This window comes from Morone saxatilis, unplaced genomic scaffold (genome assembly GCF_004916995.1).
Source record: "Morone saxatilis isolate NCDOM2014 unplaced genomic scaffold, NCSU_SB_2.0 Contig20, whole genome shotgun sequence".
NCBI lineage: Eukaryota > Metazoa > Chordata > Actinopteri > Moronidae > Morone > Morone saxatilis.
Window position 1 is genome coordinate 16,587,641 of NW_023339763.1, and position 20,364 is coordinate 16,608,004.

At 42.8% G+C, this 20,364-nt stretch overlaps 2 protein-coding genes across 5 annotated transcripts in view; one reads left to right on the forward strand and one right to left on the reverse strand.

Annotated features, from left to right (window-relative positions):
• The window catches only part of arhgap35b (Rho GTPase activating protein 35b), an 8,744-nt gene extending 1,949 nt beyond the window's left edge, over positions 1-6,795 (forward strand). For both annotated transcript variants that reach the window (XM_035666523.1, XM_035666522.1), the window contains exons 2-7: positions 190-4,091; positions 4,457-4,598; positions 4,985-5,062; positions 5,249-5,380; positions 5,601-5,706; positions 5,831-6,795. In XM_035666523.1, coding sequence (XP_035522416.1) covers positions 372-4,091; positions 4,457-4,598; positions 4,985-5,062; positions 5,249-5,380; positions 5,601-5,706; positions 5,831-6,242 — 4,590 coding nt within the window. In that variant the 5' untranslated portion in view covers positions 190-371 and the 3' untranslated portion in view covers positions 6,243-6,795. The remainder of the gene's footprint in view (positions 1-189; positions 4,092-4,456; positions 4,599-4,984; positions 5,063-5,248; positions 5,381-5,600; positions 5,707-5,830) is intronic.
• A 4,060-nt stretch (positions 6,796-10,855) lies between these two features.
• LOC118331179 (Down syndrome cell adhesion molecule-like protein 1 homolog) overlaps positions 10,856-20,364 on the reverse strand; it is a 51,189-nt gene continuing 41,680 nt past the window's right edge. For all 3 annotated transcript variants that reach the window (XM_035665966.1, XM_035665968.1, XM_035665967.1), the window contains exons 21-33: positions 18,267-18,420; positions 17,595-17,712; positions 17,299-17,462; positions 17,089-17,187; positions 16,551-16,739; positions 15,796-16,083; positions 15,531-15,686; positions 15,363-15,393; positions 15,101-15,219; positions 14,839-14,991; positions 14,479-14,679; positions 13,891-14,202; positions 10,856-13,511 (exon numbers count right to left, since the gene is read on the reverse strand). In XM_035665966.1, coding sequence (XP_035521859.1) covers positions 13,078-13,511; positions 13,891-14,202; positions 14,479-14,679; positions 14,839-14,991; positions 15,101-15,219; positions 15,363-15,393; positions 15,531-15,686; positions 15,796-16,083; positions 16,551-16,739; positions 17,089-17,187; positions 17,299-17,462; positions 17,595-17,712; positions 18,267-18,420 — 2,418 coding nt within the window. In that variant the 3' untranslated portion in view covers positions 10,856-13,077. The remainder of the gene's footprint in view (positions 13,512-13,890; positions 14,203-14,478; positions 14,680-14,838; positions 14,992-15,100; positions 15,220-15,362; positions 15,394-15,530; positions 15,687-15,795; positions 16,084-16,550; positions 16,740-17,088; positions 17,188-17,298; positions 17,463-17,594; positions 17,713-18,266; positions 18,421-20,364) is intronic.

A 20,364-nucleotide genomic window follows, 5' to 3' on the forward strand; every position in this document is an offset into this window, starting at 1 on the left:
ATCCAAATTTACAGACATTTGCAAAGGCTATGTTGAACATTTTAGCTAAAAACTGCCAGTAAAATAGCATGTTTTAACAATATATAATTTTAAATGTTCTGTGTTTAATGGTCAGACATTTGCCCACTTGGTGGTTTTGATTGCCCAGTTTGTCTGATTTCTTTATTGTTTTTTTGTTTCTTTTGACAGGATCTGATTCATATGAGGAATGAATGAAAGAACCCTCTGCTCATATCACTGCACTGCTATTTATTAAAAGAAGAAGAACGTGAAATCTTATCTCCACTGTGGATCAGCAACTTTATGGACAGACACTCAAGTGAACTCCTTTATACAGTGCCTGTTTATGGCAGGATGAGCACCAGCAGACTATGATGGCGAAAAAACAAGATGCCCGATCGCCCATTTACAACCTCATTGTGGTGGGTTTGTCAGGAACAGAGAAAGAGAAAGGGCAATGTGGGGTTGGCAAGTCCTGCTTGTGTAATAGGTTTGTGCGGCCTAGTGCTGATGACTTCTACCTGGACCACACATCAGTGTTGAGTACAAGTGACTTCGGGGGTCGAGTGGTTAATAATGATCACTTTCTGTTTTGGGGGGAGGTGTCGCGGGTTCTGGAGGAGGGGCCTGAGTGCAGGATGCATGTTGTGGAGCAAACTGAATTCATCGATGACCAGACGTTTCAGCCACACCGTAGCACTGCTATGCAGCCCTATATCAAACGGGCAGCCACAACCAAGTTGGCTTCAGCAGAGAAGCTCATGTACTTCTGTACAGATCAGCTTGGCCTGGAGCAAGATTTTGAGCAAAAACAAATGCCTGAGGGAAAGCTGCAGGTTGATGGCTTCCTGCTTTGCGTTGATGTCAGCCGGGGCATGAACCGCAACTTTGATGACCAGCTGAAATTTGTCACAAACCTTTACAGTCACCTTAGCAAGACTAAAAAGCCGATTGTGCTGGTCCTAACCAAATGTGATGAAGGAGTTGAACGCTACATCAAAGATGCGCATACCTTTGCTATCACAAAAAAGAGTCTACCAGTAGTTGAGACATCTGCACGCTCAAATATAAATGTGGACCTTGCCTTCCTCACTTTGGTTCAACTTCTTGATAAGGGCAGGGGCAAGCCGAAGATCATTCCCTATTTTGAAGCCCTAAAGCTCCAGAGTCAGCAGATAGCTTCTGCCAAGGATCGCTATGAATGGCTAATCAACCGTATAGTAAAGAATCATAATGAAACCTGGTTAAATACCAGTCGACGCATGAACACCTCCCCAGAATACAAAGAATATGTCTTCTTGGAGGGAACAGCTAAATGCAAGAAACTTTTTCAACAGCATGTCTACCGTCTGAAGCAGGAACACATTGAGAGGCGTCGCAAAATATACTTAAGCACTCTTCCATTAGCACTTAGTTCTTTGGTGCCTGACCTGGATGAGATAGATCAGCTGAGCTGGTCTGGGGTACAGAAGGTCCTTGAGTCCAAGCAGCACTTTGCCCACTGGTTTGTTGTTCTGGAGGACTCACCATGGGAGGATACATCTCACATTGATAACATGGAAGATGAACGAATCCCTTCAGACCTACTGGAGACTGCTGAAGCAGAGGAAATATTTAATGCCCACCTGGAACATCTGCGTAATGAGTGCAGACGGGCAGAGATGAGGCTGGAGTTTAAACAGAAGTTGGCTTCCTCTCCCTTTGTCACACCTGGTAAACCTTGGGAAGAGGCCCGCAGCTTTATCATGAATGAAGAGTTCTACCAGTGGCTTGAGGAGCCAGAGTACTTGGACCTGTACAACCGCCATCAGAAGGAGATCATTGATCGTGCTAAAGAAGACTTCCAGGAGCTCCTCCTGGAGTACTCTGAGCTTTTTTATGAGCTTGAGGTGGATGCCAAGCCAAGCAAGGAGAAGATGGGGGCAATTCAGGAGGTTTTGGGGGAGGAACAGAGGTTCAAGGCGCTACAAAAGCTTCCAGCTGAAAGAGATGCTCTGGTATTGAAGCATATCCACTTTGTCTATCACCCAACCAAGGAGACCTGCCCTAGTAGTCCTCACTGCGGAGACTCTAAGATTGAACAAATCTTAGTTTCACGGTTCCCTACGTGTTACCCCTTTTTTGATGTGAAAGCTCATTTTGGGGACACCAAGGCTGATAGAATTAACCTTGTCATACTAGGGAAGGATGGACTGGCCAGAGAATTTGCCAATGAGATTAGGGCTCTCTGCACAAATGATGACTGGTATGTGTTGGACGGGAAGATGTATGAACTGACACTGCGGCCTATTGAGGGAAATGTACGTCTTCCAGTAAATTCCTTCCATACCCCCACTTTCACCCCTCATGGATGTCTGTGTCTGTATAATTCAAAAGAGTCCCTCTCCTATGTGGTTGAAAGCCTTGAGCGACTTAGGGAATCAACTCTAGGTCGAAGGGATAGTCAGCTAGCACAGCTGCCAACATCACTGCTTTTAGTCACTAAAAGAGGCGTAGGATCGTACGTGGATATAGGTGGAGAAACTGCCTTAAACCTAATAACACAGGGACAGCAGGTTGCAAGGAGACTGCAGTGTAGCTTTTTAGATCCTGCCTCCCCTGGTGTGGGCTATGGCCATAACGTCAATGAGACTCAAATCAACCAGGTGCTGAGGGGCCTTCTGGATATTAGAAGGAGCACATCCTTTAGTAGCAGCTCCCCACCCCTCCTCCCTGAGCCTCTGGGTCTCAGAGACTCTCCCCATCAGCCAGCCCCAGAGGCAGACCTTCGCATTGTCATGTGCTTAATGTGTGGAGACTCCTATGACATTGAGCAGCTCCTGTCCCCTTTCCTAATGCGTCAGCACTGCAGGCCCATGTCTAATTGTGGCACCTCTGTATTGCTGGAGCAGACAGTTGGTGGACACAAACTGGCTATAGAGCTCTCTCTGCTCTCATACCATGCTTCCTTCACTTTGCGGAAGAGCAGGTTAGTACACGGCTACATTGCTGTGTACTCGGTCTCCCGAAAAGCCTCCCTGGAGACCCTGTGTGCCTTCTTGTGTGAGGTTCAGGACATCATCCCAGTTCAACTGTTGGCAGTTGGAGATAGCCAGGCAGAGCTCACTGACAGTAACTATGCCTGTGAACAGCTGATCCAGGGGGAGGAGCTAGCCCATGAGATTGAGGGTCGTTTCAATAGTGTGGTTTGTGGATCCGGGGGCGTGGTGGGAGGTCTGCACAGGATAGAAATGTTCCATTCTTTTTTGATGGAGGTGGTAGAGAAACGCAACATTGTGGAGGCCACACACATGTACGATAATGTTGCTGAGGCATGCACGAATGAAAATGTGTACTCCCCACGTTGCAGTTCCCCCAGTCCTGTCACCATGTTCCTGGATTCAGAGGATGACGTAGAGCCATCACCACCATACTATGATGGCACACTCACTTCTCATAGTGGGGGCTACAACCTGCCCGACTTAGATTCGAGTGACATCTCTGTCATCTCTGATATCAGAGACTTTGAGAACAAACTCAACAACAAAGTACCTCCCCAAGTGAGAGTTAAACCAGGTGTCACTTTTGACTTCCGGAAGGTGAGCCGTAATCCATATATCGATACACTAGGTCATCGTCGCTCCTTACCTTCTGCTGTGACCTGGGTTCCTGGTGGGGATGTGGGCTACGACCCCTCAGACTACGCCGAACCCATTGATGCTGTTTCAAAACCCCGCCCTAGCAATGAAGAGATCATTTACTCAGTACCACATGACAGCACACAAGGCAAAATCATCACCATCCGCAACTCCAACAGGATGCACTCCAATGGAAATGGCTCAGACAGTGAAGCGGACAGCAGCTCTCTGGAGCGAAGGAGGAAGTTCTCAGCAGCTGGGGTGAAGCCTCGTCTTTACCGTGACCGCTCCAAGCGGCTTGGCAAGTTCAGCAGCTTTCGCACGAGCTTCATAGGTAGCGATGACGAGATGGGAGCCCTTCTGAAGTCCAAGGAAGATGACTTTGGGACCCTGAAAGGTGAAAGCCTTGTTAATGAGGAGAGTGAGGACCCAAAAAAGAGGAACATTCTGAAGAGCCTACGACGAACTGCCAAGGTGTGTATTGTACCACCTGTTTTAATCCAGAAAGAGAAATCTCTTCTTCTTGTCCATAATCTCATTGCTCAATTGTTAATTAATTAGTTTTTAAAGTTTTCTTAGATATTGCCCTTATGACAACTACACTACAGTCATTTCTATAGGTATAATAGTGCCATCACACATACTATAAGGTCAGTGTTGAGTGAGCATGTTTAAACTGTGGTAAGGTCTAAGGAAGGATCTTGACACTAAGCTTGTTACTGAGTGTTAATTTGCTGCTGATGGTGAGCAACACATTTTCTTAGAATCCAATGAGTGCCACAGTATCAACATAATTATTCCTGATTGTGACACTCGGGGTCCTCCGTCTTTCTTCACAGAAAACAAGACCAAAGCCCCGTCCAGCTATTCCCAAGCCCCCAGAGAGCAGTTACTTTGGGGTGCCCTTAGTGAATGTGGTATCCCCAGACAGACCTATCCCACTCTTCATCGAGAAGTGTGTCCGCTTCATTGAGACAACAGGTATGTTTTTTTGTCTTTTAACCCCTTTTTAACTAAAATGTGCTGCTGTGCATGTGGTGTATGCAAAATCTGATTACAAACTTTATTCTGGGAAATACTGACAATTGTCATATCATTTTTTTTTTATTCTTCACTATAGGTAAATATCTTTTTATAAAATTGTTATTGATTAGTCATCTAAATATGCCAGTGCACTTGTTCATGACCGGAATGTGACGTGAAAGTAATACAAGGGTTTATTCAGTTAGGCACTCATTTTAGAAACTGCATCTGTATTGACATGTGTCCGTCTACATCGGGGCTAATGAAGTGTTTGTGCTTTGCTTGTTTCCTACTGTGCCCCCCTACGTCTTCCCCCTTTTCTCTGCTGCACTTTTTTTCCTCAGGCCTGAATACGGAGGGTTTGTACCGCGTAAGTGGCAATAAGTCAGAGATGGAAAGCATGCAGAGGCAGTTTGAACAGGGTGAGTTGCTCATCAGACTTGTTTGAACCAGCTGTTTGACATGTAATTATGTGGCTGTCTAATCAAAACATAAACAGAGTTACTAAAGGAAAGTGACATGCAGTTGATTGTTTGGTCCTGATGACAGCTACTACTGACAGGTTTATTTCATCTGATCTCTTTAACTCTCTCATTCTCCTTGTGCAGACCACGGATTAGACCTAGTGGAGAAAGACTTCTCCATAAACACTGTGGCTGGAGCCCTCAAAAGCTTCTTCTCTGAGCTGCCTGAGCCCCTGGTGCCTTGTGCTCTGCAGGTGGACCTATTGGATGCTTTCAGTAAGCAAACACTGCTGGGCTGGGAGGGTCTTTACTAGAACATAAAAAGATTATTTATTTAGGAGGGACGAGGGTAGGGAAGGTTTTGGAAGACCTGCTTGGCTCTGTTTGAGGAGGTTTTGTGTTGACAACAATCATTTTCATGGTAGTATAGAGAGACATTTTATTGGTCTCAATGGTGAGCTCTCAGTTTTAACAGTAACTCTCTCTGTGTGTGCAGAAATCAATGACAGAGAACAGAGGCTGTATACCATGAAGGATGTCCTGAGGAAGTTCCCCAGGGAGAATTACGATGTCTTCAAATATGTACTGAGCCACTTACACAAGTAAGTCCCCTGTCTGTCGTTTAAATCACTTTCATCCGTATGTTGGTCTTCTGTGGTAGACACCCATGTATTTTTTTCTGCACTGTATGAATAAATTGGTGTCTATTTGTGTGTTTTTCCCCAGAGTGAGCCAGTTGCACAGGTTGAACTTGATGACCAGTGAAAACTTGTCCATCTGTTTCTGGCCCACACTCATGAGGCCGGACTTCACCACTATGGATGCCCTGACTGCCACACGCACCTACCAGACAATCATCGAGACCTTCATCCACCAGTGTGCATTCTTCTTTTACAACCAGCCCCTCCTCGACTCCCCCACTGGCCTAGCAGGCCTCCCTGCCTCACCTACCACCACCCTCAGCGGGAGCTCTGCCTACTCTTGTTACCGCTCCTCTCCTCCGCACACCACCACACACTTCAGCCCCCTGCAGCAATCCCCACCCACCACCCCCCAGTCTCCCCTGCAGTCTCTGCTCCCTCCCCTCCACCAGCACCCCCACTCCCACCATTCCCCTGCTGAACAAGAGACACTGTGAGAGACAGTGAAACCGCGTGTGCCCATGATGATGCTGGACCTTATCACCAACACTAACAAAAAAAAAGAAAAAGTGCACTTGCACACTACATTTTTGATCATGGACAACATAGGTTATGAAGAGAGGAGATGGGAAGTGTCTGAGAAACTTCCCTAACCTGCCATTTGTATCCATATTTGTGTGCATCAGGGCAGGCTACCATTATCAGTGACTCTTCCTCTGCCCTTTTAATCCCTGAATGCCTGGAATTTGACATCAGGTCGGAAGTGGAGGACAGAGGTTGCTGTCACAGCAAGCCTTTCTTTTTCTCAACAGCCACCAGTTATCCTACACTACCAAGAAATAGAAACCTCTATGCCAAGCTGGAAGAATTTTGATTTGTGGCCACCATGTTTTTATCTGAGTAAAACTGTTTTATTTTTTTGTTTTTCTCATGAAAGTACTGCCACTGGATTTTTAGACTGTTCCTCTGTAGGTCCTTTGGGCAGCAGTTTGCTCCATATAGGTTCCTCTGTCTGCCTTTCTCTCATCGGCTCTACTTGAGGGGTCAGCATGGGGAGGGAAGGGAAGGGAAGGGAAGGGTAAGGGAGGGGGGGTCACATCCAGGGATGCACTTTAATGATCACTGTTGTTTTTCCCTCAGATGGGTTTTCTTTTGTTTGTTTTTTGTTGACATACTGTTTTCTTGATTGTTTTTAATTTCACAGCTCAAACAGCCATACCCATTGCCTCTACAGAGCTCTGGCAGATCAAACTTTGTTTACATCGAACTTGTTTTTGTATCCACAAACTTATCTGAAGCACTTTTTGATAGTGTAGTGTTAAAATTAGAAGGAATGCCACATTGATTAATTGTTCATACGTATTGTTTGTTTAGTGGTTGAGTGTGGCATCAGTGCAGGCTTGTGAAACAAGATCTTTTTGTAAAAACTTAAGTTGTTTAAGTTGATCCAGAGTTCCCATTTTAGGTTGATGGGAAATCTGAATCGAGACATATTCCTCATTCATCCAGCCATGTGAAATCTAGTTTTCTTTTAGCGTTTGTCCTCTTTCTAGCTGTTGGTTGATCAGAGTGGATGTTTAGGGAAATTTGGATAAATTAGACCAATATAATATCAGAGAGGACATTGCCTGCCATCAGTCAAGTGAAGGAGAATTTTTTTTTTGCCATTTTTGAATGTGTAACCTAGTCATACCATAACATAACTCTACATTACCACCTGGTGACCATGGAGACCAAACGCTTGAAACACGATAGGTTGCTGGATGTGTTTCTGTGGCTGTCTATCAAACCAAGCTCTTTGTATTCATCTAATATTAAGGACCTTTAACTCTGAAGGTTTTGTATTCTCAATGCACTGTTACTGCTAGTCCTGCTTTACAATACAATGACCAGTAGAAGTTACATGTTTGTGGAATGGACACATTCAGGAATCACCACCGGCCGTTTACCTGCTCTAGTGAATTAGTTTTGTGCTGGCATATTGTCCTCGATTTTCATGGAAATCAAGCAGCATATTTTCAGTGGTAGCGCTGTTAATGAAGACTTGATGATTTTAACCATAAGCACTGTCTTTTCAATGGGGACAAGTAAAAGTGGACCACCAGACATATAGGTTCTGGATGATTGGGGCTCTGTTATGATTTTTGGTTGCAGCAATGACCAGACTAGTTGGTTGTAGTAGTAATTGGGATCATCACTTACTGGTACTTTTTGGAATCGCAATGCTGTTGGAAGTCAGTCATTTTATGACTTATTCATTGGATTAAACGGAGGGCTCTTCTCAAACTGTTCAGAGCTTTAAGCTGTAATATGAAGACTGGCACAGAACCAACCAAGCAACTGTCCCACTATAACATGATTCCTGGGAGTATATAATCTTACTGCATCACTTAACTTCTGACACAACCTTGGCAAACCTGCCGTTCAATGAGCAAAAAGTGAGTGCATACTACTCTATAATGGTTGTTTATTTGTATGTTGGGGAACACCACCCTTTAGTCAATGGTAGAAAACATTTCTAGTGTGTATTTCAATGATTGAAAGTCCATTTTTACAATTTTTGTGAATGGTTCAAGGCCACTTAAGTTTAGTGCATGATTTAAAAAAACACCAGGGGAGAAGGATGAAAGCCTCTTCCTGTTTTAAAACATGAAATTAGTACAAGAACAAAACAAATACTGAAGTGAAATAGCTGAAACGTGAAAGTTTATGTACTGTGCACCAAGAGCAAACCATGGAATTTGTCTGACTGAGAAAAGTGTTTGAAGATGAAGGCCTTATGTGAACTGTATAATAGTTAATAAATTAAATCTTGTAAAATTGTCCTCAGCTTTCTTGTGGTGCATGTGTTTGTGTCTTTTCATTGAGACGTTTTAACAATTTAAAAGGTACCTCCATCCATTAATGTCACAGTTTGTGAACCTCAAGTTTAAAATGAGATTGGAACTTCATTGTTAAAAATGCATTTTCTGATTGTAATTTATGAAATTGCACAATAGCAGCTAGATTAATACTGTCACAACAATGGGGTCCAGGGAATCAAGAAAAAGAAGCATATAATTTTGCTGGTTACAATTTTCAGTATTATGTGAAAATCGAGAAGGCCCACAACACATTTTTTTGCACCCTGCTGTCATCTGACAAAATACTAGACAGGGTATTATTATCCACAGTTTTCATTGTGGAATTGTGCAGTGTGGTTTAATTTTTTTCCCTGATTGACAGCTTGGTCAACAAACTACTACAAGACATGAATTTGCTGCTCTCTTTTCAAAGATAATCAGGGCCCAAGCAAAATCTTGTGACGCACACTTTATAACTGCTGTCCATGAAGTGTCCTTATAATAAACAGGCTCAATTCTACACAACACATTACATGAAAGATCTCTGCTGCAGTAACTAGAAGCTGTAGTATTTAGGCACGGGTGCAGGTGACTCTGAAAAACATCAATTATTCACAGCATATCCGTCATGAGTGACTGCACTCTTTTGGTACAATACTTTCGTCGCAGTATCTGTTAACCTATGTGCAGGGGTCGGACATTATGAATCTCTGACGCCATCTTGTGGCTGCATAGCTGTAGAGCTAAGAAGAAGTATATTGTCTCATACTGACTTCAATATGCTATCCTGTAAGTTACATGCTGCTTATTATTATTATTTGACAGTTGTAGAGTGTATAAACTGATTATTCTCTGTGTTAGACCATACACATACCCAACATTAGAACCTGCCATTAAACTGGTAAAGTTGTGCATCCTGCATGTTTGATCAACACACCATGGGGATGGCTATTACACCTTAACCACTTTCTCACTTACACTTGAACTATCAACATAAACCTGAAGCTCCAAACATACTTTATGCTAATGGACTACAGTATGTTTGGTGGTTTGGTTGCCCAAACCTAAAAAAGGAACTACCGGTATGTAGTTTAACCCATCAGTATAGGTAAGTAGTATGTGGTAATTTTGAAAAAAAGCAGCAGATTTTTAAAATGCTAAAATGCCCTCTAGCTAAAATTACCTCTAGCTTTGTTGCTCAGTCATAGCTCCGTTTCATGGCAGACATTTAGACTTGTCAATGCAGTTAATAACATTAATGATGGATGCATTCCATTCAGCTGAGCTGGTCTCTATAGTATATAGGTTTGACACCTAATGGAATGGAGCCATTGTTAATATTATTAGTAACACTTGCGCTTTTCCTGCAAAAAATTCTGCCGTGAAAAGGGCTTAGGGTCATGCTGTAATTTTTCCGAACTTTGCATCTTGTTCCCTTGTATGTGTATGTATGGGTGTATCTATCTATCTATATATATCTATACAAACCAAATAACATTGTAAATTGGGAAAAATTATATGGTATGTTGCTGGTTACAATCTAAAGCTGTCAATTTCATCTTTACACATTACATACAGTGAATACACGTTTTTTTGTACCTACAGCTTGTCTTTACTGTACTCTACTTTTAAAGGGTACTATCCTGCATGTGAAGATTAATCCTGGTTATTTTAGTTTTGGATTGAGATACATTTATAACAAAAAGCCTGCAGAGCTTTAAAGAGACAGCAGTTTACCAGGCAGGGAGGGTCTAATGAAAGACGTCATCAAGTTGTATTATGGGAGCATCAACACAAAATACAAAAATGTTTATATTTTAATAAAAAAATATATACTTAATATTTTTAGATTTAGTGTCAATATGAATGTGTCAGTTCAAACATTTTCAGATGATGCAAACAAACCTGTTGAGAATGACAGAAGCCGTGACGTATGAAAGATAGCTTTATTGCACAAGGTGTTAGAATGATCTTTTTAGTTTTTGCTTTCTTTTCATAGAAAATGTACTTTTGAACACAAGCAATTGCTATAACAAGCAACTCAAACAAATGTTTGGGATACCCTCAACATTTTTTTTGTTTGTTTTTGATTTTCATACATTTTTTCCTTCAATTTTTCCCTTTTAGCAAGCATGCAATGATTTTTTTTAGGATGAACAAAATACAAAATAATGATAATAAAAAAGTAAATAGGACAAATGACAACATCAAAAGACCTTTAAAAAAGAATAAAAATTCAACAAATTAGTATCAAAAACATAAAGGGAAAGAAAATGTTTTTTGCCCATTTCAGAAGTAAAATATTTTATTTTTGATACTATTTCAATTTTGAAATTGGGGCATTCAACCCTGATGTGTCCCCTGATTTATTCTGACGAAAATAGCTCTTCATACAAAACTGTGTTTATGTACAAGACTTAATCTATAAACAACACTGACAAAGGTAGCGATGATGGATCTAGTATGTTTAGGGCGGTGAATTTTTACTTTAATTTATCTAAACGGGGGAAAAGGACGGGAGTCTGAATGCTTCCGGTTTACAGACCCACTCCAGTCCAGTATATACACAACAGTAGTTTGTGTGACCAAAAGAGCTACAAGTCCCTGATTTCACTTGGCTGAACTGGTTTTAGCCACAGGCCACATACCTTAGTACTGTTTGGCCCCTGAACCAAAAATTTGACAAAACCCCAAACAAATCGAAATGAATATTATAAATCAAAATCAACAGACTAACAGATACCCCCTCCCTTAAACAAACAAACAAACAAACAAAGCAAATGGATAAATAAATTTAAACCACAATACACTATCATGGAGATGCTTTAAAAAAAGACATTCCAATAGGTTCTTGTGTGAATGTACATTAGAGCAAAATGGAGGGGTATGGAGATAAAGAAAGTGGGACATATACAGTACTTCAGACAGGGCAACAACAAAGATATCAATTGAGTGAACATTATATAATTTTCAAAACTGAACTCCCTGACATATAACATCGCTCAACATTATATTATTTTACTTCATTCACATCATGACTGGGATTCTTTCAGCTAGTTATCCATTTCATTGAAGACTGGCTGAGTGGCTGGCTGGGAAGTTGGTAAGAGGTGTTGCTGTATCTGTGGCAGAAGCCTTAATTCTGTATCATAACTTCAAGTCTGTAATCCAACATAAAACGCTGATTTAGTTTCTGAGTGTTATTATATTTACCAACCACTCAGGCTCACAACACGCTTTCGTAGAGTCAAAGAGCCTACATCCTCATGAGCAGACTTAAACAATATTACAGAAGGCTTTCTGCCATGACTGCTTCCGCCAAACACACACTCGGCAAAGTAGGCGGAGGTTATTAGCTGTTCACCCAGCCAGTCTGCCTGTTCAGGACCTGAAACTAAAACTAAGTAGCCTATCTTGCTTTTCCCATCTCAACGTGGGGCTTGGAAAGGGCCACTCTCTGTCCATACAGGAGCGAAACACTTCTCTTAGTCGGTCTACATACAGAAACATACAGAACATCCCGTATATATACTAAACTTTTTCTTTCTTTAGTCCAACCTTTTTTAAATTGCTCTTTTCTAAATTTCATGATTGAGCGATTGTCTCATTCTTAAATTTGACATTAACATTAAATTGCTGTATATACTACTACACTATTGTAGTACATACAATTTATACTTTGTCATAATTTCACTTAAATGTCAATAATATACCTACATAGAAATATATATGTAAATTCTTTATAATACCAAATATTCTCTATTTGTAATGTGAGAAATTATAGCTGGTTCATTTGGGTTGTCATGATTTGATCAAAAAGTTAGACACTGTTCAGCTGGAGAGAGATGTGTGGAGAATATTCATGTGATATAATTTTTATCCTTGGAAGTGAACCTGAATCATTTCTTTTGGAATCACCATAAAGAGAAAATCTGCCAATAGATATTTGGGGCTTTAAGAGACACATATAGGGTGAAAGATACAGTAAGAATAGGGGAACTTAACTGGTAGTCCTGCAAATTGACAATAATACTCAAATCATGGAGGACAGTATGTGTGTGCGCATGAGAGACAGGATGGCCACACAGCTTCATACTGGCTATCGTAGTCTTCATCATCATAAACACAGAGCTTTTAGCTCCTCAATTATAGTCAATATTTCCAAATGACCACAGAATCGCTTCCTGGTTGTTTGCTGTGCAAGTCCCGCGAGAACTGAGCGGAGCTGAGCACCAGCCGGCTGGAACTGTTAGTTGGTGTTAGTAATTCTTTTATAGAGTCCCAGGTGAACATGAGAAGTAGGGTTAGCTGGGGCTCTGTCCGGGAGAACACCTATCCCGAGGAATATTAGACAGAACGCTGGGCAGTTCACCATTAGTTGGGTTTAAAGAAAGATGGTTGCATGCCCTTTCTGGCCCAGACTGAAGAATACCAGAGTGGGGCTGGCTGAGGAGTGGGACAGCAATGCAAGTCTGTGCAAGAGAATGGACTACACCAGTGTGTACGACTTGGAGTAGGCCCCCGCACTCTGTTTCTGCAGTCTCCCGAGTGCAGAGGAGCTGCTCTCGAGCAGCGAGTCTCTGGAGCCCCCCACCTTGTTACTGTTGGTGGGGTTGCTGCTCGTGCTGGAAGTGGAAGCTGTTGCTGCAGCGTTGGAGCTGGGCATGGTGAGAGTCCTTTGGGGCAAGGTGGCGGTGCCCGAGCTCGCACCCAAGCTACCCAGCCCAGAGTGGCCCAGCGTCAGGGCCTGCTGCTTGGCAGGGTCTAGAGTCTTGTGACGGCCCTGGGTGTGATACGCCCGCTGCGTCAGGCTGCGGATTGAGGCTTCCCGCGGTGGCACAGCTGGGCACGGGTCATGCAGCTCCCCTTGCTTGCGGAAGAATGGGTCTGTCTTCATGTAGAGGGGTAGGTTGCAGAATTCACCTGAGACAGGCAAGAGAAGGCATGCATAAATGCATAAATATGGCCTGTACTTTCCTTAGTATATTATAACATGTGACTTGGGGGTTTTGATTTGATTCTTCATGTGTGCCAACCTTGGAGTGATTACTTAGACGCATCATCTAAGAAAGATAAGTCCTTGCTTCCTTGTGTAGCTTTACTCATTCTAGCGACCTGTGTGTAAGTAATTATTGAGTGGTATAAAAACGTTTTGGATTTACCTATCTATCTGCTAAATTATCTAAATTCTGCAGTCTCTATTAAGTGTATTAACTGTAAACATTAATGCATGTATTACATGTGAAGTGTAAAAGGTATGCTGAATCAAGAAAAGCAGGTACTCTCATTTTTTCATACTTACTTTTGTTAGCGCGGTGGGGAATGGGCACAGCCACATTTTTACCGCGGTCGTAGTCCTGCGGTTTGGGTGGTGAGGCAGTAAAGCGGCAGATGCCTGGTTCAGACGGCGTGCTGAGGGATGTCATGCTGTCCGCAGGGTCATTGGTACCTGTGGTCATCTGGTCAGATGAGCTGTCGGAGATGAAACACTCTGTAATGGTGAACTTGGCGTGCTGCAGGTGCTCCTCCAGCTTGGCGTGCTCGTAGGCCCTCGCCAGCTCCTCGTAAGTGGAGGAGGCGCTCTCGGTCGACACCATGCTGTTCCGACCCTTATCTGGAAAAACAAAAGATATAAAAATTTTCTTAGTTGAATAAGAGCTCATATGAATCGCATGTTTAGTTTCATTATGTTGGCTTCCAGGTGGTTTTAGTGATTTAAAAAAAAATACTTATAATAGTAGTGTAAGTAGTCCGTAGGTGCTTAACTAGGACACAAAAATACTGAAGTCAAGAGATTTGGGAAGGCAGAATGGAAATGACATAAAAGCAAGAGTAGTATATAAGACTAACGGTGTCACTGTGTCGGTGGCACTGGCTGAGATTGACTCACCTGTGTCTTGCGAGAGGCTGGCACTGTAGCTGTCACTCTCAGTGGCGGTGATGCCATGAGAGCCCATCGTCCGCCAGTCCGAGGTCAGAGTTCTTGCCGAGGCCGTCGACTGGCTCTGACTCGGCCGGCTCAGCGTCCACTGGCTGGAATATCTGTTCCTGGAGCTGTGGGCTGATTTTATACTCTTCCTGGACACGGGATCTGAGAGAGGTCACAGCGATCAGAGAACAGCTCGGCAGTACAAAGAATGCTTGAGTTTCCGTGTATTGATTGTCAAGAAGACTCTTAACTGTTACATCATCTTTATGACTTAAGTAGATGTAATAAAAATGTAATCTTTATTTGAAGAGAAACACTCACTTGTGCCTGGGCGGATGTCTGACATGTCAATTAAAGGCCCTGAATTCTGGATAAGGGCTTGGTGGTGCAGAGACACGCCTGTACAGAAGTTCTGTGGATTTACTGATTGGCTGAACTCAGTGTCTGTCACTGGCACCGCTGCCTTGTCCTCCCCTGTTGCAAGAGATTAGGAAATACAACAGTTAAGAAAATGTATTATGCTACTAGAAAATACACGGATAAACAATATTTGTGTTGTTGTTGCAGTTGTGCAGTCACGTGCCTATTTGTTTGATGCCTTCCTTGTCCTCAATGAGTAGCTGAACACGTGGGATGTCAATGTGGAGCCTTGGTCCTTGAGGAGGGCCCTTCACTGGAGTGTCTATACTGCGATTGTTCTTGCTACACACACACACACATGGAATGACACATATATAGTAAGACTGCTGTCTCTTTTCCAAAAGACATTGAGATGGACCGATGTGAAATATTACTTCCTCTACAGAGTAGTCATAAAAACTATGGAAATAAAAGCTGTGTCTTACCTGATAAGCATCTCAGCAAGGCTCTTAGCATCTATAAGAAGACAATATCTTAATTAGATTATAGTTGGCTGTGGAGATGATCGTTTCAACTTGTCACTCTGTGTTAGATTAATCCATTATACACAATAACACAGATCTCTCTCTGAACTCTAATTTTTTTTCTCTCACCTCTAAGCCGTTTAAGCCTCTTCTCCTTGCGCTTCTTGCGGATAATGAAGAGCAAAGCAACACCCAGAGTAACCAGGATGACAGGAGAGCCAATGGAGAACAGCTTTTTCACATCATCCCCCTCTCCACGAGCTGATTTAATGGGAGGGATTGTACCTGCAGAGAGAAGAAGGAAGGAAATTAAATATTTAGTACAGGAAATTCAATGCGAGAGGTTTAAATGACAGAAAAGTGATGGAGAGACAGAGATGTAGGATGCACTCACTGCCGTCGTAGTCAGTGGTGGCAAACTGGGAGCTCTGGTTCCCGCATCCAGCGCTGTTGCAGGCTTTCATTTTGAGCTCGTACCAGGTGGCCTCTCGCAGCTCGCTGAGGAAGAGTTGTGTGGTAGAGTTGGCCTTGAGGCTCTGCCAGGCCCAGGTACCTTTGGGCCTAAAGTCCAGCATCATGTCAGTGATGGGGCAGCCACCGCTGGTCCAGCCCTGCAGGTTGAGCCCTGCGTGAGTGGAGTTGATGTGCGTGAGCAGCGGCTGATCCTTATTGAACACTGGTTCTGTAGAGAAGAGCAGCAAAGACACAGAGCAACAGGAGGTTAGAAAGATAAAGCAATATAGTATGTCTGTATTTATTTGTTAATTATTCATGACTTCACATCTGGAAAGAATACTATCACTATAGGTATTATATCACATTGTTAGCTTTAGACTGACATTTTAAGTAGATAGAAAATTATTTCCCTCCACATAAAAGATGTATTTTTTACGCTACAATCGTACATGTTTTCACTGTCCATTATTTGAGAGGGGCGGTAGGCACAATTCATATTCAAACAAACATTAAATAGGATAGAAAAGCAAGCAAAAACCAGATGTGAGACTTGTCAAACTCAGCAAAGAAATGTCAAACTTAGATTTAGATCTGAAATGAGAAATTGTATTCTCTTTTAAGGCCCCAGAGTTATATAGTCCGTTCAATCCCTTTTCACTCACATCTACAACACTTTTGCTCCCACCCCCTCACCTCTTCCGTGTGTCTTAGCCTCAATGATCTCACTGATGCGCCCCGAGCCCACACTGTTCTTGGCGGCCAACTTGACCTTGTACCAGGTTCCACAACGCAGATTGTCCAACCTGAAGGATCGTTCACTGGAGCTGATGAACACGTCCCTCCACTCCTCTGTGTTGTCCACTGAATACTGCAGCACAAATCCTGCAGAATCACACAGAACAACCTTATGTCAAACTCAAGTAATTTAGAGTTACTGTTAATCCAAGAAATTAAAGACTGTGGAGGATCCTGGCTGCTGCTGCTACATCTGATGGACACCAGGGGGCAACGATCAGCTACAATCAGCTCTAGTTTGACTACTACTCACCCAGAAACAATGTTTACACTGTGCAGCATTTGTGCAATTGATAGCAAGTGGGTGATGCAAAGTTAAAAGGTTCTGTCAGAAAATCAACTAGGATTAGGTTAGGTTAAGGATTTCCTTTTTATGAGACAGCTGCAAAGTTGGCAGATATTTCTCTGGTCACAGAAAGTGTTGTCGGGAGCGTACCTCTGATGGAACTTCCTCCATTGTCCCCAGGGATCCAAGCCAAGGTGATGGAGGAGGTGGAGGTAGTGGAGACGGTCAGACGAGGCTGATCAGGAGGAACTGGATGTAGGCACAGAGACAGTGACTCAACAACAGAGCAGAAACACATCCTCCCCTGGTCCTGCACTGGTCAGTTCCACTCAAATACAATCTTCTGTTTTTTCTTCTTACCTTGCACCACCAGATTGACGATGATGGTGTCGAAGCCCAGAGTGTTAGTGGCCGTGCAGGTGTAGTAGCCAGAATCCTCTGCTTTGACTGAACGTAGCACCAGTGTGCCGTTGGATAAGATCTGCCGCTGGCTGTCAGCTGTCACTGGAATGGCAGAGTCCTCGCTGACAAAGTACAGACAGGTTACAGATGTTAATATAATTCCAGTGTAAGTTATTTTTCTCTCTCGCAAGCAGCAGGATCTGCCTGGATGAGTCATGACACTGACATATAAGTGCTATATGATGAGCTCTGACCTGTCTTTGGTCCATTTAATTGTGGGGGCGGGTTCTCCCACTGAGCTGCAGGGCAGACGCACTTCCTTCATCCAGGGTGTGGTCACTGTGCCCCCAAAGGACAGGATCTTAGCCGGGACTGCACACACGCAAAATAAAGTGATTAAAATTGAATCTTTGACACACAGATGATGATAGATACACCAAGACGAAACAAAAAGTGCTTCAGCATCTCTCTGTCTGTACTTTCAGATGTCTCTTCTGCGTGCTGAATGAGTTTGCCTAGGCAGAAAGGCTTTTACTCACTGCTGAGAGAATAAAAGCTGTTTTAGTGTAGCCCCTCCTTTAACCTCTTCGTTTCAGTCTATCTTTTCTCCATAGATCCTCCCCTCTATTGATTCTCTCCTGCTACCTCTCTCCCCAAGGGTCATTTTACTGGATAGGCCCTGTTCATCACCACATAATTAACAACAGCATTTCTTGCAACATAGCCGCTACTCAATCAATACTACGGCTGTCAATCAATAACAGAGCCAGCAGACAGAGCAAGAAGGAGAGAGAGTGATGAAAGTGATCTGTGTACCGGAGATCATGTTGCCGTTTCATAGTCATCTTTAGAGCGCTCTCCCTGGTAACCTTTACAGAAATCCCTTTACCCTTCTCCTCCACTACAGGCTCGCCTGTAGGACCCACCTTTCCCAGCAGGCTCCACTGTGACCTTTGAGCTGATGTTGCCTCGACCCGCAGTTGTCACGGCTGCAGCCCAGATGTGGTATTGTTTACCGCGGGAAAGGTGCGTGATACGGTAGAAGAGCATCTCCGGGTTGGCCTCGTACTCACTGGGCGCCTGGAACAGAGGGCACGCAATGTTAAATTAGCAACTATAACACAGTGACATGACAGGCTTGGTGGCAACCTTTGTACTAGAAACTCTACCAGAGTAAACAACTGTTACACATCTTAAATGTGTACTAAAAGACAATACTCATTCTAAGTCTTAACTTTCATGAAAAAAAAGAAGTTAACATTGTGCCATTGGTCTTTTCTCACAGCAGACATTTTAACTAGTCTTAGGAAAAGCACAGGTGTCACTCGTAACATGAACAATGGCTCTGTTCAACTCAAGTGTCTCAGTAAGCCATGACAGTGTGACAGTAAGCCAACATGCACAATACCAGGACCCTGAAACTGAAGCAGCTAAATGGAATCCAGCCGTCATTCATTTTAAACACTTGTACTTTTCTTGTTCAGAGACAATAAAAAAATGAGATTCCTAATTGTTATATTGACAGGGATCCATTATTGTATTTTCAAGCAGACTCTTTTTCTATTTATATGTGCTTTAATACTTTTTATTTTCTACTTGTGATCATTGATATTGCACATTTATTTTTTATCTATTTTGAATGAATTTCGATGGTTGGTTAAATGTCGCTTAAATTGACATTAAGCATGCAGATGTTTTTTATTTGTTATTTACACTCCGTGTTTTTTTCGCTTGTAATTGTTGGTTCTTGCAATAGGGGCATATTGATACTGGAGGCCTCTCTCAGCCTTGAATTACCTCTCTACACACTCACTGTGAGCCCAGCCATTTAAAAAACTAAACAAGTCACTCAGATGATTGCTGACTTTAAGAAACCTTGATAAGTAGGATTTAACTTGAAACAATGATAAAAGGGAAATGTTATTTTGGTGGGATTTATTCACTCTTTAATAAAATGTATTTACCTTTGATGCACAAGTTAAACATTTTGAGTGAGTAACGGCCTTTTGCAGGAAAAACATGTGGTAATTGCATTTAAGAATTTGAATTTGTTTCAGAACTGTTACATTTAAGCATCAAGCAGTTTAGTATTTAAAAAAAAAGCTGTAAGAGAATTAGATGAAAATGTACCAAGAATGAATGCGTGGATTTGCCCATTATTTGAAACAAGACAATTTATTCACTGGGTTAAGAAAAATCACATTTTAGACCTCAATACTAGATTAAATGATGTGTCTGTGTGGATATTTTCCTACAAACACATCTTTGAGAGGATATTCACACATACACCTGCAAGCACGCAAACACACACATGCCAACATGCGCACAAAAAAAACAGTTTTCTCTCAAGTCGATCCTCTGTTCTATCTCTTTAATCTGTTCATCTCTCAGTGTTCATCTTCAGTTCCTTCACCATTTGCTTTCCCCTCTTTTCCTCTATCCCTTTCTGTCTAGCTCAGTGAAGAGGGAGAGGATGGAGGGACAGAGGGAGGGAGGAGGGAGGATGTGTGTGAGTGTATGTGTGTGTGTGTTAGGGGGTGCGTTCGAAAATTCCTCCAGCATAGCGGTGGTGTTGTGGTGATCCAGGGAGTGATACAGGGAGATAATGAAAAGACGGACAAAAGCACTCTCATCTTGATGTGACTGATACCCTCCTCTGCTCCTCCCTTCTTCCCAGCCTGTCTCTCACTCTCTCCCCCTCTTCCTCTCCCCTCATCTGTCTCTTTTTCTCTCATTCCCCCCTCGGTCTCTCCCTACCTCTAATGGTGTTTCTCTTTCTCCCTCTCAACCTCCTTTCCCCCCTCCCTTCCTCCCTCTCTCCTCCCCGCCTGTGCTCATTTACATGGCACTCATGCACAGAGAGGGAGGAGTATTTGTGAATAATAAGAAAGTGAGATTCTAGCCTGATATCAGATTTCACTGGGTGCTGGTGTTTGTGTGCACATGATCTAACCACAACTGAAATGCCGCACATGCATGTATAAATAGAAAATGTTGAAATGTGATGTCTCTGTGTGTGTGTGT